The 22574-nt window shown below is 36.1% G+C and overlaps 1 protein-coding gene, 2 long non-coding RNA genes and 1 other non-coding gene across 6 annotated transcripts; 1 reads left to right on the forward strand and 3 right to left on the reverse strand.

Moving 5' to 3' along the window:
- Positions 1 to 668: 668 nt before the first annotated feature.
- Positions 669 to 775, reverse strand: LOC131171525 (small nucleolar RNA R71). The gene has a single exon (XR_009142185.1). It is a non-coding gene; the product is annotated as a small nucleolar RNA R71 (small nucleolar RNA).
- Positions 776 to 17665: 16890 nt separating this feature from the next.
- Positions 17666 to 18087, reverse strand: LOC131171459 (uncharacterized). 2 transcript variants are annotated; one of them, XR_009142127.1, is made up of 2 exons: positions 17947 to 18087; positions 17666 to 17874 (listed from the first exon to the last, which is right to left on the reverse strand). It is a non-coding gene; the product is annotated as an uncharacterized LOC131171459 (long non-coding RNA). The 2 variants fall into 2 exon arrangements; XR_009142128.1 differs by having other exon boundaries at positions 17666 to 17885; positions 17947 to 18082.
- On the forward strand, positions 18076 to 19067 carry LOC110634342 (uncharacterized). The gene is made up of 2 exons (XR_002490966.2): positions 18076 to 18221; positions 18627 to 19067. It is a non-coding gene; the product is annotated as an uncharacterized LOC110634342 (long non-coding RNA).
- A 72-nt stretch (positions 19068 to 19139) lies between these two features.
- On the reverse strand, positions 19140 to 21584 carry LOC110634332 (BAG family molecular chaperone regulator 4). 2 transcript variants are annotated; one of them, XM_021783289.2, is made up of 4 exons: positions 21169 to 21584; positions 20445 to 20593; positions 20207 to 20353; positions 19140 to 19548 (listed from the first exon to the last, which is right to left on the reverse strand). In XM_021783289.2, the coding sequence occupies exons 1-4, from the start codon at positions 21362 to 21364 to the stop codon at positions 19351 to 19353; spliced, it is 690 nt and encodes a 229-aa protein (XP_021638981.1). In that variant the 5' UTR covers positions 21365 to 21584; the 3' UTR covers positions 19140 to 19350. The 2 variants fall into 2 exon arrangements, with proteins under 2 accessions (XP_021638981.1, XP_021638974.1); XM_021783282.2 differs by having other exon boundaries at positions 20445 to 20701; positions 21169 to 21579.
- Positions 21585 to 22574: the final 990 nt, after the last annotated feature.

Genomic DNA, 22574 nt, shown 5'->3' on the forward strand with positions numbered 1-22574 from the left:
GGAAATGACGCTCTGATCAAGACCAATTAATCCATAGGATTTTCTTGGCTCCACCCTCTTGAGGCCAAATTCCATCATTTTCTAGGGTTTTGAGGCATTTTTTCTATTTTTACTTTGATTTCTTTTTGTTTATGATAAGAACTTCTCAATCTAGTGAGTTGATCTTTGATCCAGAAGTAAAAAAAACATCTAAACAGTTGAGAAAATTAGCTAAGCATGCTAAGCAGATTCCGAGTATATCTGAAGGAGTCCAATCTCTAAGAGAATTAAGTTTGGATTCAGATTTAAATTCTGAAAATAAAACCATGGCTGCTAGAACTTTGAAAGAGTCGGCTACTCCTGATCTAAACCAACAGCCTTTATGTATTCAATACCCTGCTTTAAATGTTGCTTTTGAGTTGAAATCTGGACTAATTCATTTGTTGCCTAAGTTTCATGGTCTTGCAGGTGAGGATCCACATAAGCATTTAAAAGAATTTCATGTTGTTTGTTCCAGCATGAAACCGTAAGGAGTTTCAGAGGATCAAATCAAGCTTCGAGCTTTCCCTTTCTCACTGGAGGGCACAACTAAGGATTGGTTGTATTACCTTCCTTATGGATCTGTCAACTCATGGAATGGGATGAAGCAGATATTTTTGGAGAAGTATTTTCCTGCTTCCCGTGTTGCCAACATAAGAAAAGAAATTTGTGGCATCCGGCAGTACAATGGAGAGAGCTTGTATGAGTATTGGGAACGATTTAAGAAACTGTGTGCAAGCTGTCCCCATCATCAAATAAGTGAGCAGCTGTTGATTCAGTATTTCTATGAGGGATTTCTACCAATGGACCGCAATATGATAGATGCTGCTAGTGGAGGAGCTTTGGTTGACAAGACACTAGAAGAGGCAAGGAGGCTGATTGCTAACATGGCAGCAAACTCTCAACAGTTTGGAATGAGAATGGATCACACACCCATGAAGGTTAATAAGGTAAGTACATCTAACCTTGAGAAACAGATTTCTGATTTAACTTCTTTGGTGAGGCAATTGGCTGTAGGGAAAATGCAAACTATTAAGGTATGTGGGATTTGTTCGAGTTCGGGTCATGCTACTGACATGTGTCCTGCATTATAAGAGGATGAATCAATGCAACATGTTAATGCAGTAGGAAATTATGGACAGCCACAACATAGGTATGATCCATTTTCTAATACTTATAATCTAGGATGGCGAGATCATCCCAATTTGAGTTATGGGAATCAACTGGTGCAAAACTGATACCAGTAGCAAAGACCACAAGTGAATCAACCACCCCCACCTCTGCCTCCCTCAAAATCAAGGTATGTCACTTGACTTTGGCTAACAATACACAACAGTTTCAACAGGAGACCAGAAATAGCATTCAAAACATAGAGAGGTAGATTGGTTAGTTAGCCTTATCTGTGAGTAAGCTGGAAGCTCAAGGTTCTGGAAAGCTTCCATCACAAACAGTCATGAACCCCAAAGCAAATGCAAGTGCAATATTATTGCGGAGTGGGAAAGAAGTTGATAATCAGACTCCACATGAGTCAACGAAAAAGAAGAAGCAAGGAGAAAAAGAGTCTAAAGTTCTTGAAGTTGAGGTAAATACTGAACTTAATTTGAATAAGGTTAATAATTCTGTTCTTCCTTCATTCCCTCGTAGATTGGCCAAGACGAAGAAAGAAGAACAAGAGAAAGAAATTTCAGAGACCGTCAGGAAGGTAGAGGTCAATATACCTTTACTGGATGGATCAAACAAGTTCCTAGGTATGCTAAATTCCTTAAGGAACTATGCACTACAAAGCACAAGTTGAGGAATAATAAGAAGATCAGTGTGGCGGGAAATGTGTTAGCATTAATTTAGCAAAAATTACCCCCTAAGTGTAAGGATCCAAGTTCATTTTCTATTCCTTGCAGAATAGGTGATTCTAAATTTGAACATGCAATGGCAGATTTAGGAGCATCTATTAATGTTATGTCAAATTTAGTTTTTCAAACTTTAAATTTGGGTCCTTTGAAAGAAACCAGTGTCATTATTTAGTTAGCTGATTGTTCTAATGCTTACCCATTGGGAGTAGTTGAGGATGTGTTGGTGCAGATTGGAGAATTGATTTTTCCTGCAGATTTTTACATTCTAGATATGGAGGATAGTGTTCTCACATCAAAGTCAGCTTTGATTTTGTTTGGAAAACCTTTCTTAAAAACTGCCAAGACAAAAATTAAAGTGGATGATGGTACCCTAACTATGGAGTTTGATGGAGAGACTGTCAAATTTAACATCTTTGATGCCATGAAGTATCCTGCTGATGACCATTCTGTCTTTTCTATTGATGTTGTTGATACAATTGTGCAGGATGTTTTTGAGTTAAGTATGGAGGATGAGTTAAAAGTGGTGATTATTCAAGGAATTCAAGAAATCAGTACCAATCAACGATTAAGTGTAGAGGTTCAAGAGGCAGTAATGGCATTGCAGTCATTACCTCCTGTTCAAAAAAGGTATGGAGTACTAAAGATTGACTTATCTGTATCTCACACAAAATTATTACCTTCTGTGGTGCAGGCACCAGTCCTTGAACTCAAGCCTTTACCTGAGTATTTGAAGTATGTTTACTAGGGAGACAATGAGACACTTCCAATTATCATCTCAAGTAATTTAACAAATATTCAATAAGACAAATTGATTAGAGTTCTGAGACTACACAAGGAAGCAATTAGATGGATAATAGCTGACATCAAAGGTATAAGTCCATCAGTGTGCATGCACAGGAATGATTGAATTTTAATAATTATAATTAGAATTGTAATTATAATTATTTAGATATTTAAGTAAATAAAACAAAACATATTAATTAAGATAATTTCTCATTTAAACATTTCTCATATGAAGACCATAATGCTAAATTATGATTGTAATGTATCCAAATTTGCTTGACAAAATAACTTCAGAAATCTGCCTGGATTCTGAAAGTGACCTGAAAACTGAGATTTGGTCACTGGAACAATTTTAGCAAAATGGCCATAACTCAAGCTATACAAATGCAAATTAAATGATTCTAAAGCCAAAATAAACATAAGACATAGATCTTCAATTCTCATGAAGAAGGTATGGCATAATTCCTATTGTACCTTAGTCAAATTTACTAAGGAAATTGAGGTACCAAACTTGAAAATTGTAAAATGTAAGCATAATTGTTTAAAATGGAATTGTAATGAATGCCAATGGCATGTTAAGCATAAATGGCATGTGAAATTGTATTTGGGACCTATGTTCTCGTGATGAAAGATGAAATGATGAAATAATGAGAATATTGAATTACTAATGATAATAAATTAGCTCGAGTATGCATAGACAGTAGTGCAAGGGTTAGATAGATTGGCATGCCAGGAAAGGATAAGATTAGCAATCCTGCCCATGGCTTCTATGCTCGGATACCATTATTAGGCACCGAGTGTCTGATATGGTTATCCCTTATTCATGATTGCTTTGAATAACCATTGGCAGGCACCGAGTGTCCGATATGATTATTTTCATGGCTTTTATGCCAAATTATATTATATACCCAGTAGGCACCGATGTATCTGACGGTATGACGGCCTGAGGCACCGAGTGTCCAGTGCCAGTAAAACCCACGTATCCAGTCCAAACAGTCATGTTAAAGGTTACTTTGGGCACCAAAATAAATTAAGAAATTTGAATATCGAAATAAAGAAATGAAAAGATCCTATGAAAATAAATAATTCCAAATATCATGAAAATATAAAAATATGAGAAAATGAGAGAAAAATGTTGTGAAAGATATCCAAAATAGTTATATAGTTAAACAAATGAAATGACTACAAAATTTTGATCTTATAAATTCTATATTCTTTAAAATAGTTTATGAATATTTAAATGTGCATTTTCCTTATTTCATACAAGCGTGAAAATTATTTTGTTTGTATATTGTACTTTTATTATACAGTGCACCACTAAGTAGAAATGCTTAGCACAATGGTTTCTCTTCGCGCAAGTTCAGGCGATAAGACCCAATAGACTTGGGATAGAGATTTTGAACTAATCTGCAGTAGAGGTCATTATCACCTTCACATATTTTTGGTAGAGATCATTGGCCCACAGTAGTGCATGATCATGTATTATATTTAAACACAAAGTTTGTAATTAAATTTTGAGATGTATGATAAATGTATACATTTTGTAAATGAATGTAAAGAAGGAAATTTATATATAGAAATGGATGTGAATAAATAAAGAATTATGAGTTGTGATTTGAAATTCTTATAGATTTGAAATTTCCAATGTGAAAAATTTTAACAGGTCAATTCTCTAATAGGTAAAATGTTAATAATACAGGGAAACTCTTGTAGTTTCCATTTAAAATTTTCTTAATTTAAATTATGATGAAATTAAATTAATATTCAATTGAATAAGACAAGATTAGGTGCTTTGGCATAAGACGTGGCATTCCTTTGCTCGGCTACACTGTAGATTGGGTAAGGGTTACAGTCAAACTCTTTTTGCACCCTTTGTAGAACTACTAAAAGCCATTTAACTTTCCTTCGTTAAACAAATGACTACTTAGAATTGTTTCCCTAGGAAGAGCATACTCATTGCCCTTTATTTTTTTTTATTTATTTTATAGTTGTTCAAGGTATTTCATACATTAACTTTGGAAGTATTCCCTTAAGGAACCTTTTTTACATAACCATAGCATCTTAACTTTAACTGCATCCTATAAATCACTCTCAACCTTACTTTTATCTCATCATTAAGTGTACCATTAGTATTGAAATACATAAGAGGGCTTTGCTAACCCTAGTAGACTTCCATTACATATATTTCATGTCTAGTGTGATTATTAGGACATTACTTCCTCTTATGAGTCATCTCATTTATGCAACAGAATTCAATTGTTTAAGGAGATAACTTAACAAGTTTAGTCTTACTCTTTTGAGTTTATCATTCCACTATTACTTATACTTACAATTAGGGAACTCCACATTCCCCTTCTTATATTTATAAGATCATGCTTTCAAAGTACATTATACTATTCCATTTAGTTCTAAAGGAAACAACCCACTTACTCATGTAACCATATAACCCTATTGGCAAGCACATTCACATTCTAATATAGTCCTACTGGCAAGCACATTCACATTCTAATATACATTAGATATGCATGCCCACACTAGCCTTACATAAAAACAAACATCCATTAGACTATTTCATACTTTGACATTACATAATTACAAAACCTGACATAAACATAGCTACAAAACATCCATGAGTCTACCACTATTACATGAGTTATCTTTTTAACATACCAAAGTCCTCTTAGGTTCTTATACATCTGCTACCTGTAAAACTTTTTTCTTTTTTTTAAAGGAGGGGGGGTGTGGAAGAGGAAGGTGAGCTGGGAGGCTCAGCAAGCATAAACTATATTAAACAGTTATAATTTCCTTTTATCACATACACATGAATGTATCAATCATATGAATGCAGCGAATCTCAACATTTGCAAATATGGCAGTCATGTCACCAGTGACTCCTCCATAAACCAATATGCCCTACTCATATAGAAGCTTCTTGGGACTTCCTCTTACTATAACCAATGAATACATCTCATATAGATGCTCCTCAAGACTTCCTCTTTAAACATGACATGTGTCATGTACCAGGGGCCTCATAAGGTCCTCACTTGGCCTTTCAGATCCAAAATATAAAATCATAATATCACATGATCTCATATACCATTTGGGAGTCAGTGGGTCATCCATAATCTAGCTCACAACATAAACATTATGCAATTACAACAAAGTATGGTTCTAATGCATTACACCTTGATATCAATGTATTTCATGATGCATGATTATGCTTAAAGCATTAATTCAATAAATAAAGGCATTTAAAATTCAATTAATTAGTTTATACTTCTTGCAAAACTTATCAATTATTCTTATCCCCTTGATCTAGCAGGTAGACTCTATCCTTAAAGTGTCTCTTGTACTGGGCTCTGGTTTAGGGCTTGGTTGACTGAACACTAATCACCAACTCTTTACAAGTGGTGAACAACAAAACACATCAATTGTATGCCTTAAACTCTCTCTAAGATCATATTAAGAATATGAATTGATTATAAGTTATTACAATACAAAAAAACAAGTTTTAAAGCCTTAAAAATCAAAAGAGGAAAGTTGTTGGTAAAAGCAATTTCAGCTACTGAAATAAGAAACTTTGACAACTGAACCTAGGAATTTTTAGAATTCCCAAGCTCGATTCTGTAGCAACCCAACTCAAAAAAAAAAAAAAAAAATCAAAGTCAAACTATGTAGCTTCAAAATATTAACCAAACATATATAGAGGTCACAACAACATGAGGCAACATGAGGCAACATGAGGCAACATGAGGCACCAAGGATTTGTCAAAACCCAAATTATTTCTAAATCAATTTCTCAATCCACTTAAAATTAGTTCAAAAGCCAAGCTTAAATCATCCAAGACCGAAGAACTTATCTGAAGGAGCATTAAAATAGCTAAAACTTTTGAATGTGCAAATTTCAATTAAAAAATTAAAGTTGAGACATAGAATTTTAAAATCCCCAATTCAAACCTAAAACCCTAATATATAAAGGTCAAAATTGCAAGAATATTCATGCAAGATAAAGAAAAAAACTAAATCTGTTAAAAGAAAATAGTAAAATTACCTCTGATCTGAAACATCTAGCACACAAGACTTTAAGAAACTCTTATAGTATCCAAGACTCAAGTCTTCTTCAACATAAACAAAAATCTTAATTAGCAAAGTTAAGAGGCTTAAAAAATGAAAGAAAAGCTTGAAACTGAGGTGGAGGAAGAGAAATTTACCAATTTCTTCATTCCTTCATTGATTAGATGTTCTATTTATTCCTTTCTAGACAAAGGGACTTTTAGTTGCCTAAATTTACCTTCGGTTGCGGAAATCTACTCCTTTGACTTTCTTCCTTTCTCTTCCCCTCAGACTCTTAAAAACTTTATTCCATAAGGGTGGGGTGTTACACAATCCAAGTTTTAAGGGTACCTTCTTCATTATTGTTAACCCATGGTCATGCATGTAGGAACGAGATCCTTGCTTGTGCCATGACCTCAAAGACCAGATAATCATTATTCTCCAGCTGACCTAAATGCTTGCTCGTGCCTGAATCACCACCCCCAAGCCTAAGTTGTTTGGTTTGGAAGTTTGGAAACACTCCAACCAGTTCTTAGTTTGATTTAATATTTGGAAAATTCATTTTTTATAGATAAAAAACTTAAAGTCACGTAGATTTTAATTTAGCCCCTCATTTGAATGGAATGAAAAGGAGAATAATAAACGAGTAAACCTTAAGATATTTCAAAGGACTTTTTACATAGTGATGAGAAATCTTTTGGGCTGGGTTATCGTAAATCCCAAGTCATCCACTTTCTTGGTTCTTTCTCTCATTTTAAGCATAGGATAAAAAAGACACAAGGAAAAGACATAGCTTCTTATGTCAATTCCCCACAGGCAATGCCACTGTTGCGATCTATGAAAATTTCTAGTGGGTTTAGACCTGTAAAACACAGAATAAACGGTGAGATCCCTCTGACGCTCAAGTTAGAGTTGGTATAAGAGAAATGCATATGACTGATTAGGAGAAAATTACATACTTGACTATGAAGGTCTAAGCTTCTTATATAGGAATTGGATAGAATTCCATCGGGACTTGATTGAGGGAAATCTGATTAAAGTGGGATTTAGAACCCCAAATAAGGTAACGTGCTTATTATTAATAGATAGAGTTAGTCAAATACTTATCATTTACTAACCAAACTATACATTTAGATATTTCTTGGATGATACTGTATCAGTTATCAAACCAATTTTCTTTGCAATAGGTAACCAACAAATAGTTATATAAGCATAAAGTAGTTTATGATTAGGAAAAACACATTCTCAATTCATAGCAAAAACAGAAAGCCATCATTGAGTCAAATACAAAAACCACTTTTATAGATCATGCGTACATTTAATTCCCTCTAACTACAAAACACTTCAATTACCATATAATTAACAATCATACACCATCCTAATTAGCACACAGAATCATCCTAATTAGAATCCATGATAAGAGAACTATAGTTAAGAAAGAGTTCCTTTAGAATAAATCATTTGCCAGGAAAAAATTCAAAAGAATGAATTCTCAAACAATTATGCATGAATTCTATCTATTTTAAAATGAATTATTTTTTTAAGTTAAAAGAATTGAATTTTTTCTTTCCAAACATAAGAATTAACAAAAAATGAAACCAATTGAATTAAATTCTTGCAAATTCATGATTTCCAAATGATGAGAAAATGTGTTGGCTAATTTTTTGGGTTCATTACCCACTAATTCATCTTGCTATGCTTTCTTTGAAAATCCTCAACTCTTCCTTCAAAAAGAATTGATTTCATTAAAAAAAAAAGTTCCCTGATTCTTCCTTTCCTCCTTATTCTCAAATTTCAAATTCTTCATCTCATTCAACAATTCATTAACTATAGCCTTAGCAAATGCAAAAGCTTCAATGTCAATCCAATCAAAATAGCCATATCTTTTACTCTTAACACTATGCAAAAACTAACCACAAATCAAAAAGTTTTAAAAGAAAAATCCCTCAAATTTACTTTACTTACATCTACTTACTCAAAATTTGAAGCAACCAACAAACCTTTGTCCAAGGTTAGATTCCTTCATAATGTTTATGCTTTCGCAAGAATTTGACCAATATTTTGCACACACACACACACACACACACACACACATATATAGCCCCATCTTACAAGACCCGACACTCGGAGTGGTGGCCCATGGAGTGGTAGCCTAGACCCATTATGTAAGAACAGGTGGTCCAATGTGTAGGTGTTAGACTTAACCGTGGCCAACATGGCCCTGACCAACAAGGACATTAGTTCTTCATGCATGGGGCATCGTTACAATCCCACATCACTAAGGAACAACCTTGGTGAGATTTTAACAAGTCCCTAGGCACCCTCCCCGTGCAAACCAGTTTTCAAGGGTGAGTTCTACTTAGGTGGCCTATTCCCACATGGTTCAACACACACACACACACACATATATATGGACTAATTTTTAAATTTTTTTCTCACCTCAATTTCACTATTCATTATATTTTAATTATCAAGGCTACTATCAATAAAGTATTATCTTTATTATTGTAGACACCATATTTTGGCCGACCTTTGAAGTCAAGAAACTTTTAAACTTTTAACTTTATTATCTGCTCTCAACCGATGTCCCCAATCACAAACAGCTTTTCGGACTCACCGATTGCTCATCCCTGAAACAAACCGACCTCACGCTTAAGTTGTATGGCTTTTCGATCTCTTGGTCTTTGTCAGATGAGTTCAAGACAATATTAGGTCTCCAGACCATCCAATCTAGCCTACCAATGTTTTTCGATCTCTCTATGTACAAATATCACAGAACTACATTTGACTAATATTGTGATAGGGTGTCTTACTTGAACGCCCCACATATTCCCTAAAATAAAGTTAAGGTTTTTATCCGATTTCGACCTTAACAAGGTTAAGCCAGTGTTGAATCTGTGCAATTCTAATATTCTAAGGTTCCATCCGGTATTTGGTCATGACTCAGTCCGATCTCATGTTCGCATGTAGTATTTTTCCGATCTCTTATCTTTTGGTTAATAGTCAACCTCAGGTTTAATGTTAAACTACATTCAATTAATTAAGTACTTAGATAATTTGGTTTGGATGCTTTCCGATCTCATCAAGAAATTGAACAAAAAAAAAACTTTAATTCATTTCAAAACAAAAATGTACAAGTCATTCGGCAGGAGGATTTCCCCCGACCTGCTCCCCGGGTACATTATCGGTTCTCTCATCCCCTCTCTCTCCCTCTCTCTCCTCATCACTATCCTCTTCGACCTCTGGGATGAGCTTATCCATCCAGGAGAAGTCCCCTCAGGATAATGCTTCTTCAGTTCGGCCAGGAGGTCGTTATGGGTGTTCACATATGCCCCAGCCTCTTTTGTAGTACTCTCCTCCTCCTTGGCCTGGAGCTCTTCCTCCTTCGCCCGAAGCTCTTTAGCAAAATGAGCGAGATCGATAGATTTACCAGCTTGGGAGACTTCAAGTTCCCGCTCCACCTCAATTATCCTCTCTTCGCAATGTTTCACCTGATCTTCCAGCTGGACGATGTAATCAGTGGTAGTGGAGAGCTGAGCCTTTGCAGCTGAGGCATCCTGGACCGCCTTAAGAATCTCCCTCCTTAAGGCGTGGGCTTTTTCTCTGATCACATGTTGATTTGCAATAGCCTTCAAGCCCAAACTCATTGTTTTAGTCAAAATATCATCCATACTCTCCTCTGCTAATCTGTTCCAATCTTCTTGGAAGCAGATGGAGGCTCCCATGATTTTGGCTAACCTAGGATTCCCTCGGGTGGAACGGTTCCTTTCTAGTGATTGGATGAGGAGTTGAGCTCCCTGGGAAAGCGTCCTAACAGTAAGGCCAGAAGACTCCCTTTCCACATTGGAAGAGATCGGAGGAGGCGGAGGAGGCAGACATTCAATCTGCCAAGGTGGAGAAATGGTGATCTCTACTTCAGAGACTGGCTGCTCTTGAGGTCGAGGAGGGGAGCTCGGTATTTCTACCAAATTTTAATGTGGTGTCTGAGCAGCAGTAGCAGTGGCCTCCTTCATCGCCCGTACCTTTCAGGAGACCTCCCTCTTTCGCTTGCGACTCTCCTTAGAAGCGTCACCACCCGCCATACCTGCACAAAGAAGAAGTCAGTGAGTTCGCTAAGATTTAGAGGCTAGAGATATGGATTGTACCAAGACCAAGGTCAGAGAGCTGAAGCTCGTATTCTTTGTCGATGATCGACTGCATCATCCACCACTTCAGTTTGGCCATAACTGCATCTAAGCACGAGAATTTGTGGGTGGACGCTTGAGTCTTTAACTCTTTCACCATGGCATCTTCATCCTTATTTAAGGTGAGCTTCTTAGGGAGTTGGGGGACCAAATAATTCCAATTACGTCTGATCCCTTCGAAGCCATTTCGATCCTTAGTCCTAAGGATGAAAAACCGATCCTTCTAGTTCTTCAGCGAGGAAGAGAGATCGGTAAAAAGCGCGCAGCTCGGCTTTTCCTGAAAGAACCAGAATTTGTCATCCTTCCTTCGGGCAAGCCTATGCAGATCGGCAAAGACTTTAGCCGTGGGCTCCAGTCTCTTAGCTCGGCAGAGGCCCCTGAAGGCTACTAAATTTCGCCAGGAGTTCGGATGCACTTGAGCTACCGAGATGTGGTGGAACTTTAGGACAGCCTTGTAAAATTCATCCAAGGGAAAATGGAGCCTGGCCTTCAGCTGCTTTTCATATATTATGATGCGATTGCCTTCTTTAAAGAAGTGATTTGCCCGGAAGTCGCCATGGCATTTGATCAGTTCGAAGGAGTCGATCCGCAGATTGTACTCCTAACTTATGGATTGGAGATAAGTTTCTCTCAGGACGGACGGTAGCTCATCGACTGGCAGGTTTTCCTTTCTCAAAAAGGTCCCTGGTTTCGGTCTAGTAGCCGGACCAATAACCGAAACAATGGTCGTGCTGGATCGTTCGCCTGATCTGATCACATCGCCTTCTTCTAAGGTCCACAAAAATTGGATAGAAGGCGGGCTCACAGCTATCTGACCCTTGGTACCGCTCATTTTCATAAAACAAAAAGAAAATTAACTAAGGAAAGATCAAAATCCTTACCAGAGTGTAATCGGTGCCTGAAAACTTTAGAAAACAAGAGGAAATGCCAAAATTGCTAGGGGAAGCTATAAAATGACATAAGGGAGCAAATGAGTCACCTCTCCCCTATTTATACCCGTCTGAGCATTAAATGCTCACAAAGTCCTAAGCGGCGCATCAGTTAGTGGAACCGGGCCGTCTCCTTGACACATCGCAAGAAGTTTCCAAAAACATAATAAATATCAGATAAATGAGATCGGTTAACTAAGGTCATCAAATTGAATAAGTTTCCAAACCTACTGATCGCCAAATGGCGATTCATCTGGGGATCAGATCGGATACACTTATCAGAGATCAAAAAAATAACCAATGCAATAACAAAACAAAAACATTTAAAAAAAATTTTCATTTCCAAAAGATCCGATTACATCATTTGGGCGATCTCAAGAGATTAAATTACATCATTTGAGCGATCTCAAAAGATCGGATTACATCATTTAGGCGATCTCTCAAAATTAGTACTACATTCTACCTAGCTTAAGATTACTCCGAGGCCTAGAATGCAGGCCTATGTCAAAGCCTAGTATTGTGGCTAAATCAAAAGATGTGTTTGATCAGAAAGCCAGCCACAAATGTTGGATAGATGTGCAGCTCATATAGGGTGACTATGACTCTCATGATATTGCGTGGAGTCATCACCGATGTCATTGACTAGAACTGAGCTGCAGTCGGGACGTCCGATATGGTTGGGAGCCAAATAAACTTCAAGAGGCGGTCACCGACATTAAGATTGAAATTAGCAGTCCTCTTGTCTAAGAATGATCTACCGATTATATTGATAGACCGATTCGAGATCAGCACGCCCGTCACTTTCGGTCTTAATTGGTAAATTAGTTTGGTTTCCTCACTGTCATTAGGTGACATTCTCAGAGCTCTCCGATCATTGGGGTTATAAATTTTCAGGCGAGGGGCGAAGGAAACAGTCAGAAAAAGATTAAAAGGGCCATCATAATCAGAATTATCATAGGAAAAGCTAGAATTGGAAAAGTGGTGCATCGAAAATAAACTGAAAAAGGAAAAGTGAAGTGTGAAGGTGATTTCCTATTGCTGCATATATATAGGGCCTTGGCATTTATTGCATACAGAATCCGAAGAGGATGCATCAGTAACTGAAAAATTTATTGCGTTGACCAATGAAAGTTAGATAAAGAGGAAAGATCAGAATAAGAGAGATCGGGAAAAAAGGACCCGATGCAAGAGACAGAGATCGGAAAAGGGGATGGTCATGATGATACAAAAGGCGACCTATAGAGATCGGAAAGCACCGAAGGGTTAAGTAATTTCCGGTCCGAACTTTCCACTAACTCTCTCCATCGTCAGATTCGAGTTAGTTAAAACATCGCAAGCATGATCAGATCCTCACTGCACATCTCATTTGTAAGGATGCCCACCTAGCTGCTAGACGCCAGAACAATTAAAGCAGTCCTGTACATTTCGATCTCTATCGTTGATCACAATCGTAAGAATGGATCCGGAGCCCTCGAATCAAAAAGCAGATGACAGGTTCGGCACTTTTTATTCTCAGCCTTTAGATCCATTTTGTAAGGCAAGACCTCGAGCTGTTGGATTAAGAAGAGAAAGGACGGATAGTCTGAACGAGATCCCGGCCCTCCATTTTGATTCTCTTTAATTCTCAGACATCAGATTATGTCCTTTTGAATCTAAACCCTCCATCTCCCCCTAGCAAGATCTTGACCCTTCATTATGGGCACCCGTTCCCTATAAATACCTACATACAATACTGTAGAAGGGACGGAAGAAAAATGAGAAGGTGGTGATTATAGTGGAAAGACTCTGAAATTTGATTTAGTCTTGCTACTTGCCATTCTGAGCTTTCAAAGTATGGAGAAACTTTAGAAACTAATTTTCGTAAGTATTTTCATCAAAAGGAGCTCTAAGTCTTGAAACTTTCATTTTCAATTTCTGTGCAACCATCTTCACATCACCTCATTCCCACCGTTCTAGTATCTAGCATTACCTTCCGAGTTCAACTTCGTTCTGACCTATTTCCATTACTTTGGGTAAGTTCAAGTCCTTTTGACGTCAGCTTTCATCTCTACAAGATTTGTAGATTCCGGAGTTAGCTCATCTGTCTCCTCGACTTCCCACAGGTAAGCGTTTGAATTGTTATTTTGTCGAACATCCTTTTCATTTTTTTCAGTTTTCTTTTGAAATTTCTTTTATATCCAATTGCACTAAATCTCAAAATAGGTTATCTAAGCCAATAGTTATTTCCCGTGTCTTCTTTTATTTCATTCACAAACTTCATTTATCGTCACTTAGTTTTCATTTCCTTCAAGAGTAGATATTCAAGTGATAGGCAACTTGTAAATACTCAAAAGAATATAGGCAAGGGTATTCTGACATGAGAGTTTTCAGTCTAAAAAAATAATAAATATGACAAAGGAAGATAGGTGTAGCATAGGTCGGATAGGTTGGAAACAAAAATAGGTCAAACAAATACGTTATGAGGTCGGGCCACAGAACGAGCCTAGGTGATAATATAATAGATCGGGAATCAAGATAAGATCGGATCCCGGACTAGCGACTAAAAAGAGATCGGATATCGCTAATCGAAGAGTTCTAATATAGCGATCATGTGGAAGATCGGCAAAGAGTTCGGTCTTTTATCCATCGTCTAGTTACAAGGTCCCGTAGGCTAGGAACCCATCAAGAGTTCGGGAGAGAGTCCTTACCCGAACTCAGCCTAATTTTTAAATGCAATACACTAAGAGATTGGGGAAGAGTTCTTACCCGAATTCTCAATCAAATCTTAATAAAATATGTGGAGATCGGAGGAGACTTCTTATCCGAAATCTCCCGCTTAAATTTTAAATAGAATACATTAAGAGATCAGGGGAGAGTTCTTACCCGAATTCTCAATCAAAATCTTAATAAAATATGTGGAGATCGGAGGAGAGTTCTTATCCAAAATCTCCCGCTTAAATTTTAAACAAAACAAGAGATCGGGGGAGAGTTCTTACCAGAATTCTCGGCCAAAATCTTAATAAAATATGTGGAGATCGGAGGAGAGTTCTTACTTGAAATCTCCCGCTTAAATTTTAAATAGAACAAGAGATTGGGGGAGAGTTCTTATCCGAATTCTCGACCAAAATCTTAATAAAATATGTGGAGATCAAAGGAGAGTTTTTATCCGAAATCTCTCGCTTAAATTTTAAACGGAACACATTAAGAGATCGGGGGAGAGTTCTTATCCGAATTCTCGGTCAAGATCTTAATAAAATATGTGGAGATCGGAGGAGAGTTCTTATCCGAAATCTCCCGCTTAAATTTTTAACTGAATACATTGAGAGATCAGGAGAGAGTTTTTACCTGAATCCTCTTAACTTGAATCCAAATTAAAACCTCACAACTTCAATATGCGAATTAACCTCCAACAAAAATCCATTACACAATAACTATTCACTGGAGGGTCATCTCATTTACTCATGTTCTTGGGCAATCCTAAGTAGTGAAATATCAAATATTCCTTTTATTCGTATAAACGATTAACATCATCACCATTCCAACTCCCTAATTATAAATTTTAATTTATGAATAGCATAACATTAAATCTGCTTACCCTCGTTGAGGGACAAGGTGGGGTGCCTAACACCTTCCCCACTAGTGCACGGACCTCAAACTTAGAATCTTTGTTTTCAAAGTGGTTTTTAATTTATTTTTAAAAATGGTTTTCTTTAATTTCTCTCAAAATTAAAGTGGCAACTCTTCACTTTTTCCACTTGATGAGAATTCATCCAGGCGACCGCAAAATCCCTTGCGACAACAATTATAATGATTTTAATAGGTCAATTGAACATAAAATATCAAACTTTTTTGTTAATTGACAATTATATCCAATTATTTTAATTTTGAATCACATATCCTAACTTTTAAAATTGGGTGATAAAATTGTTTTATCTTTAGCTAATTTAATATTTATTAAATTTAATAATACAATTATTTATTAAGTTATATTTTTGATTTGTTATTAATTTTTTATAATGAATTTATATTTTATTAAACATTAATTTGATTTCATAAATAAATAATTCCATTTGCTCCTTTAATTTTAGAACATTTTACTATAATTTTTTCAATGAAATTAAGTCAAGTGCTAATTAAGTTACTTACTCTCTTTATAGTTTAGAAAGATATAAAAATTAATAATAAATAAAAAAATATAAATTAACAAATAATTTTATTAATAAATTTAATAAATAATAATTTTATTAAAAATAAAATTATTTCATTGATAAATAAGTATCAATTAATTGTAACATAAGAAATTAAGAATGTAAGAAAGAAAAAGAAAAGGGAAACAAAGTAAAATATATTTTTTTTGAAATAAGAATAAATTATTTGGAAACCTGTTATTAAGAACTTTTTCTAAAATAAAATTAAAATTGAAAAATTTTATTTCAAGTGACTGGAATGAACTAAAACTTAAAACTTAAAACTTAAATTGACGAATGAACGATGCAATTAATCTAAACTTTTAGAAAATTTTGATATAATTTCGATGAACAAAAATATGAGCTTTTATATTTACTAAGCTTTTTAATATACTTAACCTATTATCAATTAAACCAAAAAATATACTTAAATAAAATAATTAATAAACAAATAACACAATAAAATAATTAATAAACAAGTAACACAATAAATAACATTTTCCCGTTATATAATGTCATTCGTGTACAGTTTCGTGCAATTCAGTCATGCCCATTAGCACTTCTCATACATGTATAAGTATAAAAGTTGAGGTGTGATCTTATCTACGGTCCTTCAGCCACGAATAAAGTAAATAAATGAATAAAAAAAAAATAGATTCTTATATATACAACAAAATTGTCCTTGTATTTGCATATCATACAGTACATCAGCAAATTAAAAAAGCTGAAAAAGGTATGAAGAAAGTCTCACCAGCAATTTCTCCGGCTAATAATCAACAACAACAATTACCAGAGCTTCTCCTCTCACATGGCAGGAACTATGCCTTGCATGGCAAAATCATGCTTCTACTTCTTGTTGGTATCTTCTCTATCTTCCTTTTATTTCTTGTGCTTCTTCCTTTTCTCAAGCACTCCCACGCCAGTAGCACCACCACCGATTCAAGATCAGGACATGCACATACTTTCTTCTTCAGAGAAAGGAGGATTGATGATGATCCATGAGAATCTTCCCTTTATACCACTAATCAAGTATAGCTAGCTAGCTAATTGTTTCTTCGTATATGTGTTTTGAGAGGAGAATTTTCTTGGGTATGGAAAGTAATCTATTGGAGAGAATTCCTCAAGAATATTTGTGAGGTGTACAGTACGTCTAGCTAATCCAAGTTCAAGTTGAGGCTGTGAGTTTCCTCTTGCTTTTTTTTTTTTATAATATTTGAATGTTGATGTGTAATTAGGCTCATACAAAATAAAATAATTAAAAAAAATTATAAAATCGAGCTCAATTAATTTGAAAACAAAGTGGTGCCGAAGCCATCTTTACATACACTTCAACTAATTCATCTTTCCAAGTAAATAAAAAATGCCTCAACACTCTACGATTGCGAGTTGTGATTTTCCTATAATCTTAGAATCCAAGAACACACCAACACTCATGATTGTGAAGTTGCTCTAATCTTAGTTTTTGAGCTTTCAATTGTTCGTCTCTGAACTAATTAAATTTATAGCACGTTAAGATGAAAGGATATTTATGAAATCCCCAATTTTTTTAATTAATTAAAATGATCATTTCTAGTGTTTTATGTCGTTCAAGATACATCTTTCAAACATCCTATAACAGGATCGCAAAATTCTCCAACGAGATCATCACAAGCCTCTTCTAGGAACACCCTTAACAAATCATCAAACATCAAACAGAAGATCCTTATCAGAAATGAAACAACTTTGTTAAGTAAGAGAGATCATACTTCTTGGGACTATTGTAGTCTTAAGTACTGTTTGTCTATCTGTTCTGTAGTAGTGCTAGTGATGCTTGTGGCAACTGATTTGAGCTTCACTTCGGGATATATTTCAACATCACAAGCTTCCCCTCCTATTGTCTCGCAAGCCTCAGCTGGGAAAATTCTACTCTAGGTAAAACAAGTGACTTCATAGTTTAGCGATCAATGGAGAAAATGAGACTTACGAGGTCACGGCGCTGTAGTCAACTGTTGAAGCGTCATAGGCCACAACTGAACTTCCTTTGATTGAGGAACATCTGGGGATCTTCAATCTTGTAAAGGTCTTTCATTGCAAGGCCAAGGTTTTGGCAGTACTTGCAATTGGGAGAGATTGTGGTGAAAGATGCAAGAGTTCCTGCATCTTCTTTGGGTGGTGCTTGAGGCATTCTTCTGAAGGAGATGGATCCAGCATCAAGTATGTTTATTTTCCGAGTGTGAAAATGACTTGGAGCGGGAACAGGTAAGGTGGCAATGGATAAGGTTTCCTTTTCTGTTTGTAATGGATACTGTGTATAGTTTTCTTAGCTAAATATTAAACAATTTGTGATCCATAAAATCAGCTTGCAGTATTTCTCTCTCTTAACAAGAGAAAAATTACAAGAGAAAATCACTGCATGTCTTTATAGGTCCCCAGTGGCTTGTTATCAGCGTAATAAAATCATAAAACATTTCTGTGATAGTTTTTGGTTGAATAGCTAACATATTTTATGTAATTATAATAAATTAATTCTTTAGTGATAATAATAGAATTCAGCAATTAATTTAGTGATCATTGGTGTAATTTAGCATATGGGTCCTGTCATTCTTCTCTACTTGCTGGTTTTTCTATACTTAAAGGATACATGTCAATTGATTCTGCGTGCAGGTTATGTGGCCAATATATTGAGATTGAAGAGCATGTGTTACATGATTCTTCTCTTGCTTCGCAAATATGGAGATTATCTCTACAACTATTGGTGTCCAGCATGCATCCCTCTAGATATTCAACACTATAAGCTCAACACTAAGCAACTTGGTTCCAAACCAATGGCCATGGATGGGTTTGATTTTTTGCAATTAGAAAAGAGAGGTTACAGCAGCTACTTCCAGATGGAAGAAATCAGTTTTTTCAGTCGATATTGCTAAGGCAATGCAATTTTCCATGATCTTCAATTAGCCAAGGACTTGCAACTTGATTCTTTCGAGGTTGAAAGCAAGAATCTGTATGTGATTTTAACAATTCTTCAAGACACACATGAAGCTTCTCCATTGGATTTTCTAGTTGCTAATATGCTATTTAACAAATGATTTTAGATTTCTCCTTTCACTCATGTTTCTAGGAAACCAAATCATATTGTTTATATGCCTCAGCTAATTTCTGTTAAAAAGAAAACACCGCTGAAACAGGCAGCAACTAAACTATATAATTCAACAAATATGTACATACAATACATAGCAGTTTCAAGCGATCCTCTTCCTTCGTTTCTATGCAAAAGTAACTCACAAAGATCAAGATGGAAAGTATACTTTTCCAAGTCCTGTTGCATCATACATGTTGCATTATAAATTTTTACAGATTGAACCTGATGAAAGAACTCATGGGTACTTGGCTAGTCAAACAGCTCCCAGTCCTGAGTTATTTTCATGACAGATTGTCTTGGCACTGGGGTACTCAGGCTTCCAACTCCACACTCGAATGTCTGCCATTTGGTAGTCACTGACACTGCATTGCTACCATTGCTGAAGGGGTTAGAATTTCTTGCTTTTAGATTGTCAAGTGTGTCCACAAAGTTCTGGACACGGCGAACCTGTGAAAGAAAATTGAGGGTTGCATTACCATTTTGCAGTATAATTTCCTATGCAATATATCAGTTTGACGTGGGTAATTCGAATAAGCTATTTCACTAACGTAAAACTTGAAGCCTCTAGTAATACCAAGGCAAATCAATTGAAAGTCCAAACCAAAGCAAAGCAATGGCAGATGAACATGCAAAATAATCACACATTTTTCTAGGTTAAAAACAATCTCATTTGATTTACTGTAAGTACCACGACAGCCTATATTAGAAGACATCTTGCTCACCCTTATCGTCCAAGTACAACGTCACACCAATTGTTGCACAAGCTACCGCTATTATTTGTACCTTTATTATTTTGTTGTTGAACAAAAAACACACACAATCATGGCAACGATCCAATAGAAATTGAACAATAGTTCATGAAACATTAGAACAATAGTACAAAACGTTTGATCAGGTACCTACACAGGGTTTTCAATAATTTCATTTCACTTCCCAACATTAGTGTACTATTTACATTTTTAACCTTTAGTCACTCTAATGAATTCTACATACAGAAATATAAACCAGGTCCAAGCCTGCATTAAAATGAATTAATGGAAGATAATCCAAGAATAGCAAAAAAGGAAAAATTATTTCAGCCTGCTACACAACAATGATCACTAACCTCATTCCGCCTCTGTACTTTTGCTTCTCCATTAGCCTCAATTGTATCCAATTTGAGCAACTGCATCATAAGCAATTCTGTCAAGACAACGAACTCTTGGTCTGCGACCTGGGTGCCATTGCGAACAGTTGTCTCCAAAGTGAGAACCTGAAAAACCAAAAAACCATTCACATTGATAACAAATAAGTTTTTTTGTTTGCCACAGGATTTAACTTGTACATAAAAAATGGATGCTAACCCTCTGTGATAGTTTATCAACCTCTGCTCTCACTTTGGCAACTTCTTCATAGGCTTTTAACATTCCTTGATTTCTCTTCATCTCCTCAAGCTTCCTCTCTTTGCAAGCAGGGTCCTCCAGTAGTATCACTTTTGACATGTCTTTTACACCTACCATATGCAAACATTCATTGTCTTCTTTTTCTTTGCCTCTAAACAACAATCTCTGCTCCTTAGGCTCCAGACCAGTGTCATGGAAAAGAGCATTTTTCAAATCCCCTTTCATTGAAACAAAAGCAGCAATCGACCATCAACCCCAGAATGAAGAAAATAAAGTGTTGCAGCCTATCCCATCTAGAGACCCAGTTGCCAAAGTAACATCTTAGACAATTAAGCCAACATTCCAACAACCTATTGAACATCTAATTGCGACAGAAAAAGAATAGGAACATACAATGCAAGAATGGAGCACAAACAATAATGATTAAATAAATACATTGCATATGGAATAGAAATGCAAAAACAAATGAACACACAAAATCTACGCCCTTTTGATACCAATTAAACCATGACTTGATTTCAGTGAAATGCATAACCAGTTAACTACTAACATCAAAGCTTAAGACGAACTAACGTGATGGCTGTGATCCAAATCAAGAAATCAAAAACCCATTTTATCTAATGGAATCAAATACCCATTTCAAACAAAGAAATTAAGTAGAGTGTTTCTATAACGAAATGATTACCAAAAGTGGACTGAGCAGGGACAGTGATTTCATAGTGATAGGAACCGTGAGAGATCTTGATCTTGATCATAGGCCCAGAAGGGTCACCCTCAACCTCTCTCTTTTGAACCAGCATGCCACCAGGCCTAAGCTCCCAATCTATCTGCCTGTTGTCAAACCCACCACTCTCTGCACCTTTTGAAGCTGATTTTTTCATGGTTAAGATATGGACTGAGGATTCATAAATTAGGATTTGAAAGGGAAAAAAAATTGGAAAATGAAAAAGGTGAAGTTTGTTGAGAGAGAGAAGAGATGGAAGTGGAACTTCAATGGAGTAGGCAAGCAAAGAGGCTTATGCGACAAAGACCTCTCAACAGAATTGAGAGTATTGGTGATGGTCGGTTTCTTTCCAACTTAAAAATATCATATTTTTTTTTGGTACTTTGTTGTTCATTATTCGTTTCCAACTATAAAAACCCGAAGCGATTTGGGTATTTAATTTGGTTTTGGGTAATTTAATTTGATTTTCAATTTTAAATTTTAAATGATTTTATTTAAAAAAATTAAAATAATTAAATTGAATCAATTACTTGTTCCCAAGGAAGAATATGGCTATTCCATCGTTGATCTAGCGGGGCAGTTATGCCACACGAGGAAGATATGTAGAATATGTATGAAGACATATGCAAGTTAATATGAAGATACATAAGTGAGTCAAGAAAAGTATATGTGGGAACCAGACATGATGAATAACACGAAGAGGTGCAGGATGTTCAGGAGAGCTTTGTTAAATAGGAGGTAAAAGATGAAAAGAGGTGTTTGGGGCAAATCGATGAGGATATCGATTGTCTAAGTGGGACAGAATGTAAGGGGGACAGCTTGTTACCCACAAAGATTGGCTAAGCCCAATCAAGCTGTAGGTCTATGAGATGGTTGAATGGCATAATTGATGAGAAAGAGAAGTTTGGTGAACACTTTTATAAATATGAAAAAATATAGGGGGGTGTGACCACTGAGACATATTGATGTCTCATTCTGCTAGAGGTCACTTTGTTCTTAATGCTCTTTAGGGGGGTGTGACTAGTTGGTAACTAGTGAGCACAGTCGAGCCCAGCTAGTTGCTAAGTTTGGTGTAAAACTTTCTACCATCCCTGGGGTTACTGGTGCAAACACGTGACTCTAAGTGAGCTCCCTACGTACTCATTGTACTAGGTGGCGGGCATCGTGCTCTAACGAGAGAGGAGCTCGGTGTGTCCATGAAGAAGGAGCTTCATGGACACTACAAGGCCGAGGGGCTTGTAGTGCGCGTGTCTCCTAGGCCCGAGGTTTCTATATAAAACCGACGATGCTGCTCGGTATAGGGCCAATGATGCTGTTAGGTATAGGGGAACAAATATTATACCTTGGCTTGAGTTCGGCCATATAGT

The sequence above is a fragment of the Hevea brasiliensis genome, chromosome 12 (assembly GCF_030052815.1).
Source record: "Hevea brasiliensis isolate MT/VB/25A 57/8 chromosome 12, ASM3005281v1, whole genome shotgun sequence".
NCBI classification, from domain to species: Eukaryota; Viridiplantae; Streptophyta; class Magnoliopsida; order Malpighiales; family Euphorbiaceae; genus Hevea; species Hevea brasiliensis.

Excerpts from the sequence above, each read along its gene's own strand:
- LOC110634332 (XM_021783282.2), bottom strand. The coding sequence starts at position 21,364 with ATGAAAAAATCAGCTTCAAAAGGTGCAGAGAGTGGTGGGTTTGACAAC. Across the intron at positions 20,702-21,168 it reads CCCTGCTCAGTCCACTTTTG|GGGATTTGAAAAATGCTCTT; the intron begins GTAATCATTTCG and ends TTTCAATGAAAG. Across the intron at positions 19,549-20,206 it reads AAGTACAGAGGCGGAATGAG|GTTCGCCGTGTCCAGAACTT; the intron begins GTTAGTGATCAT and ends TTTCTTTCACAG.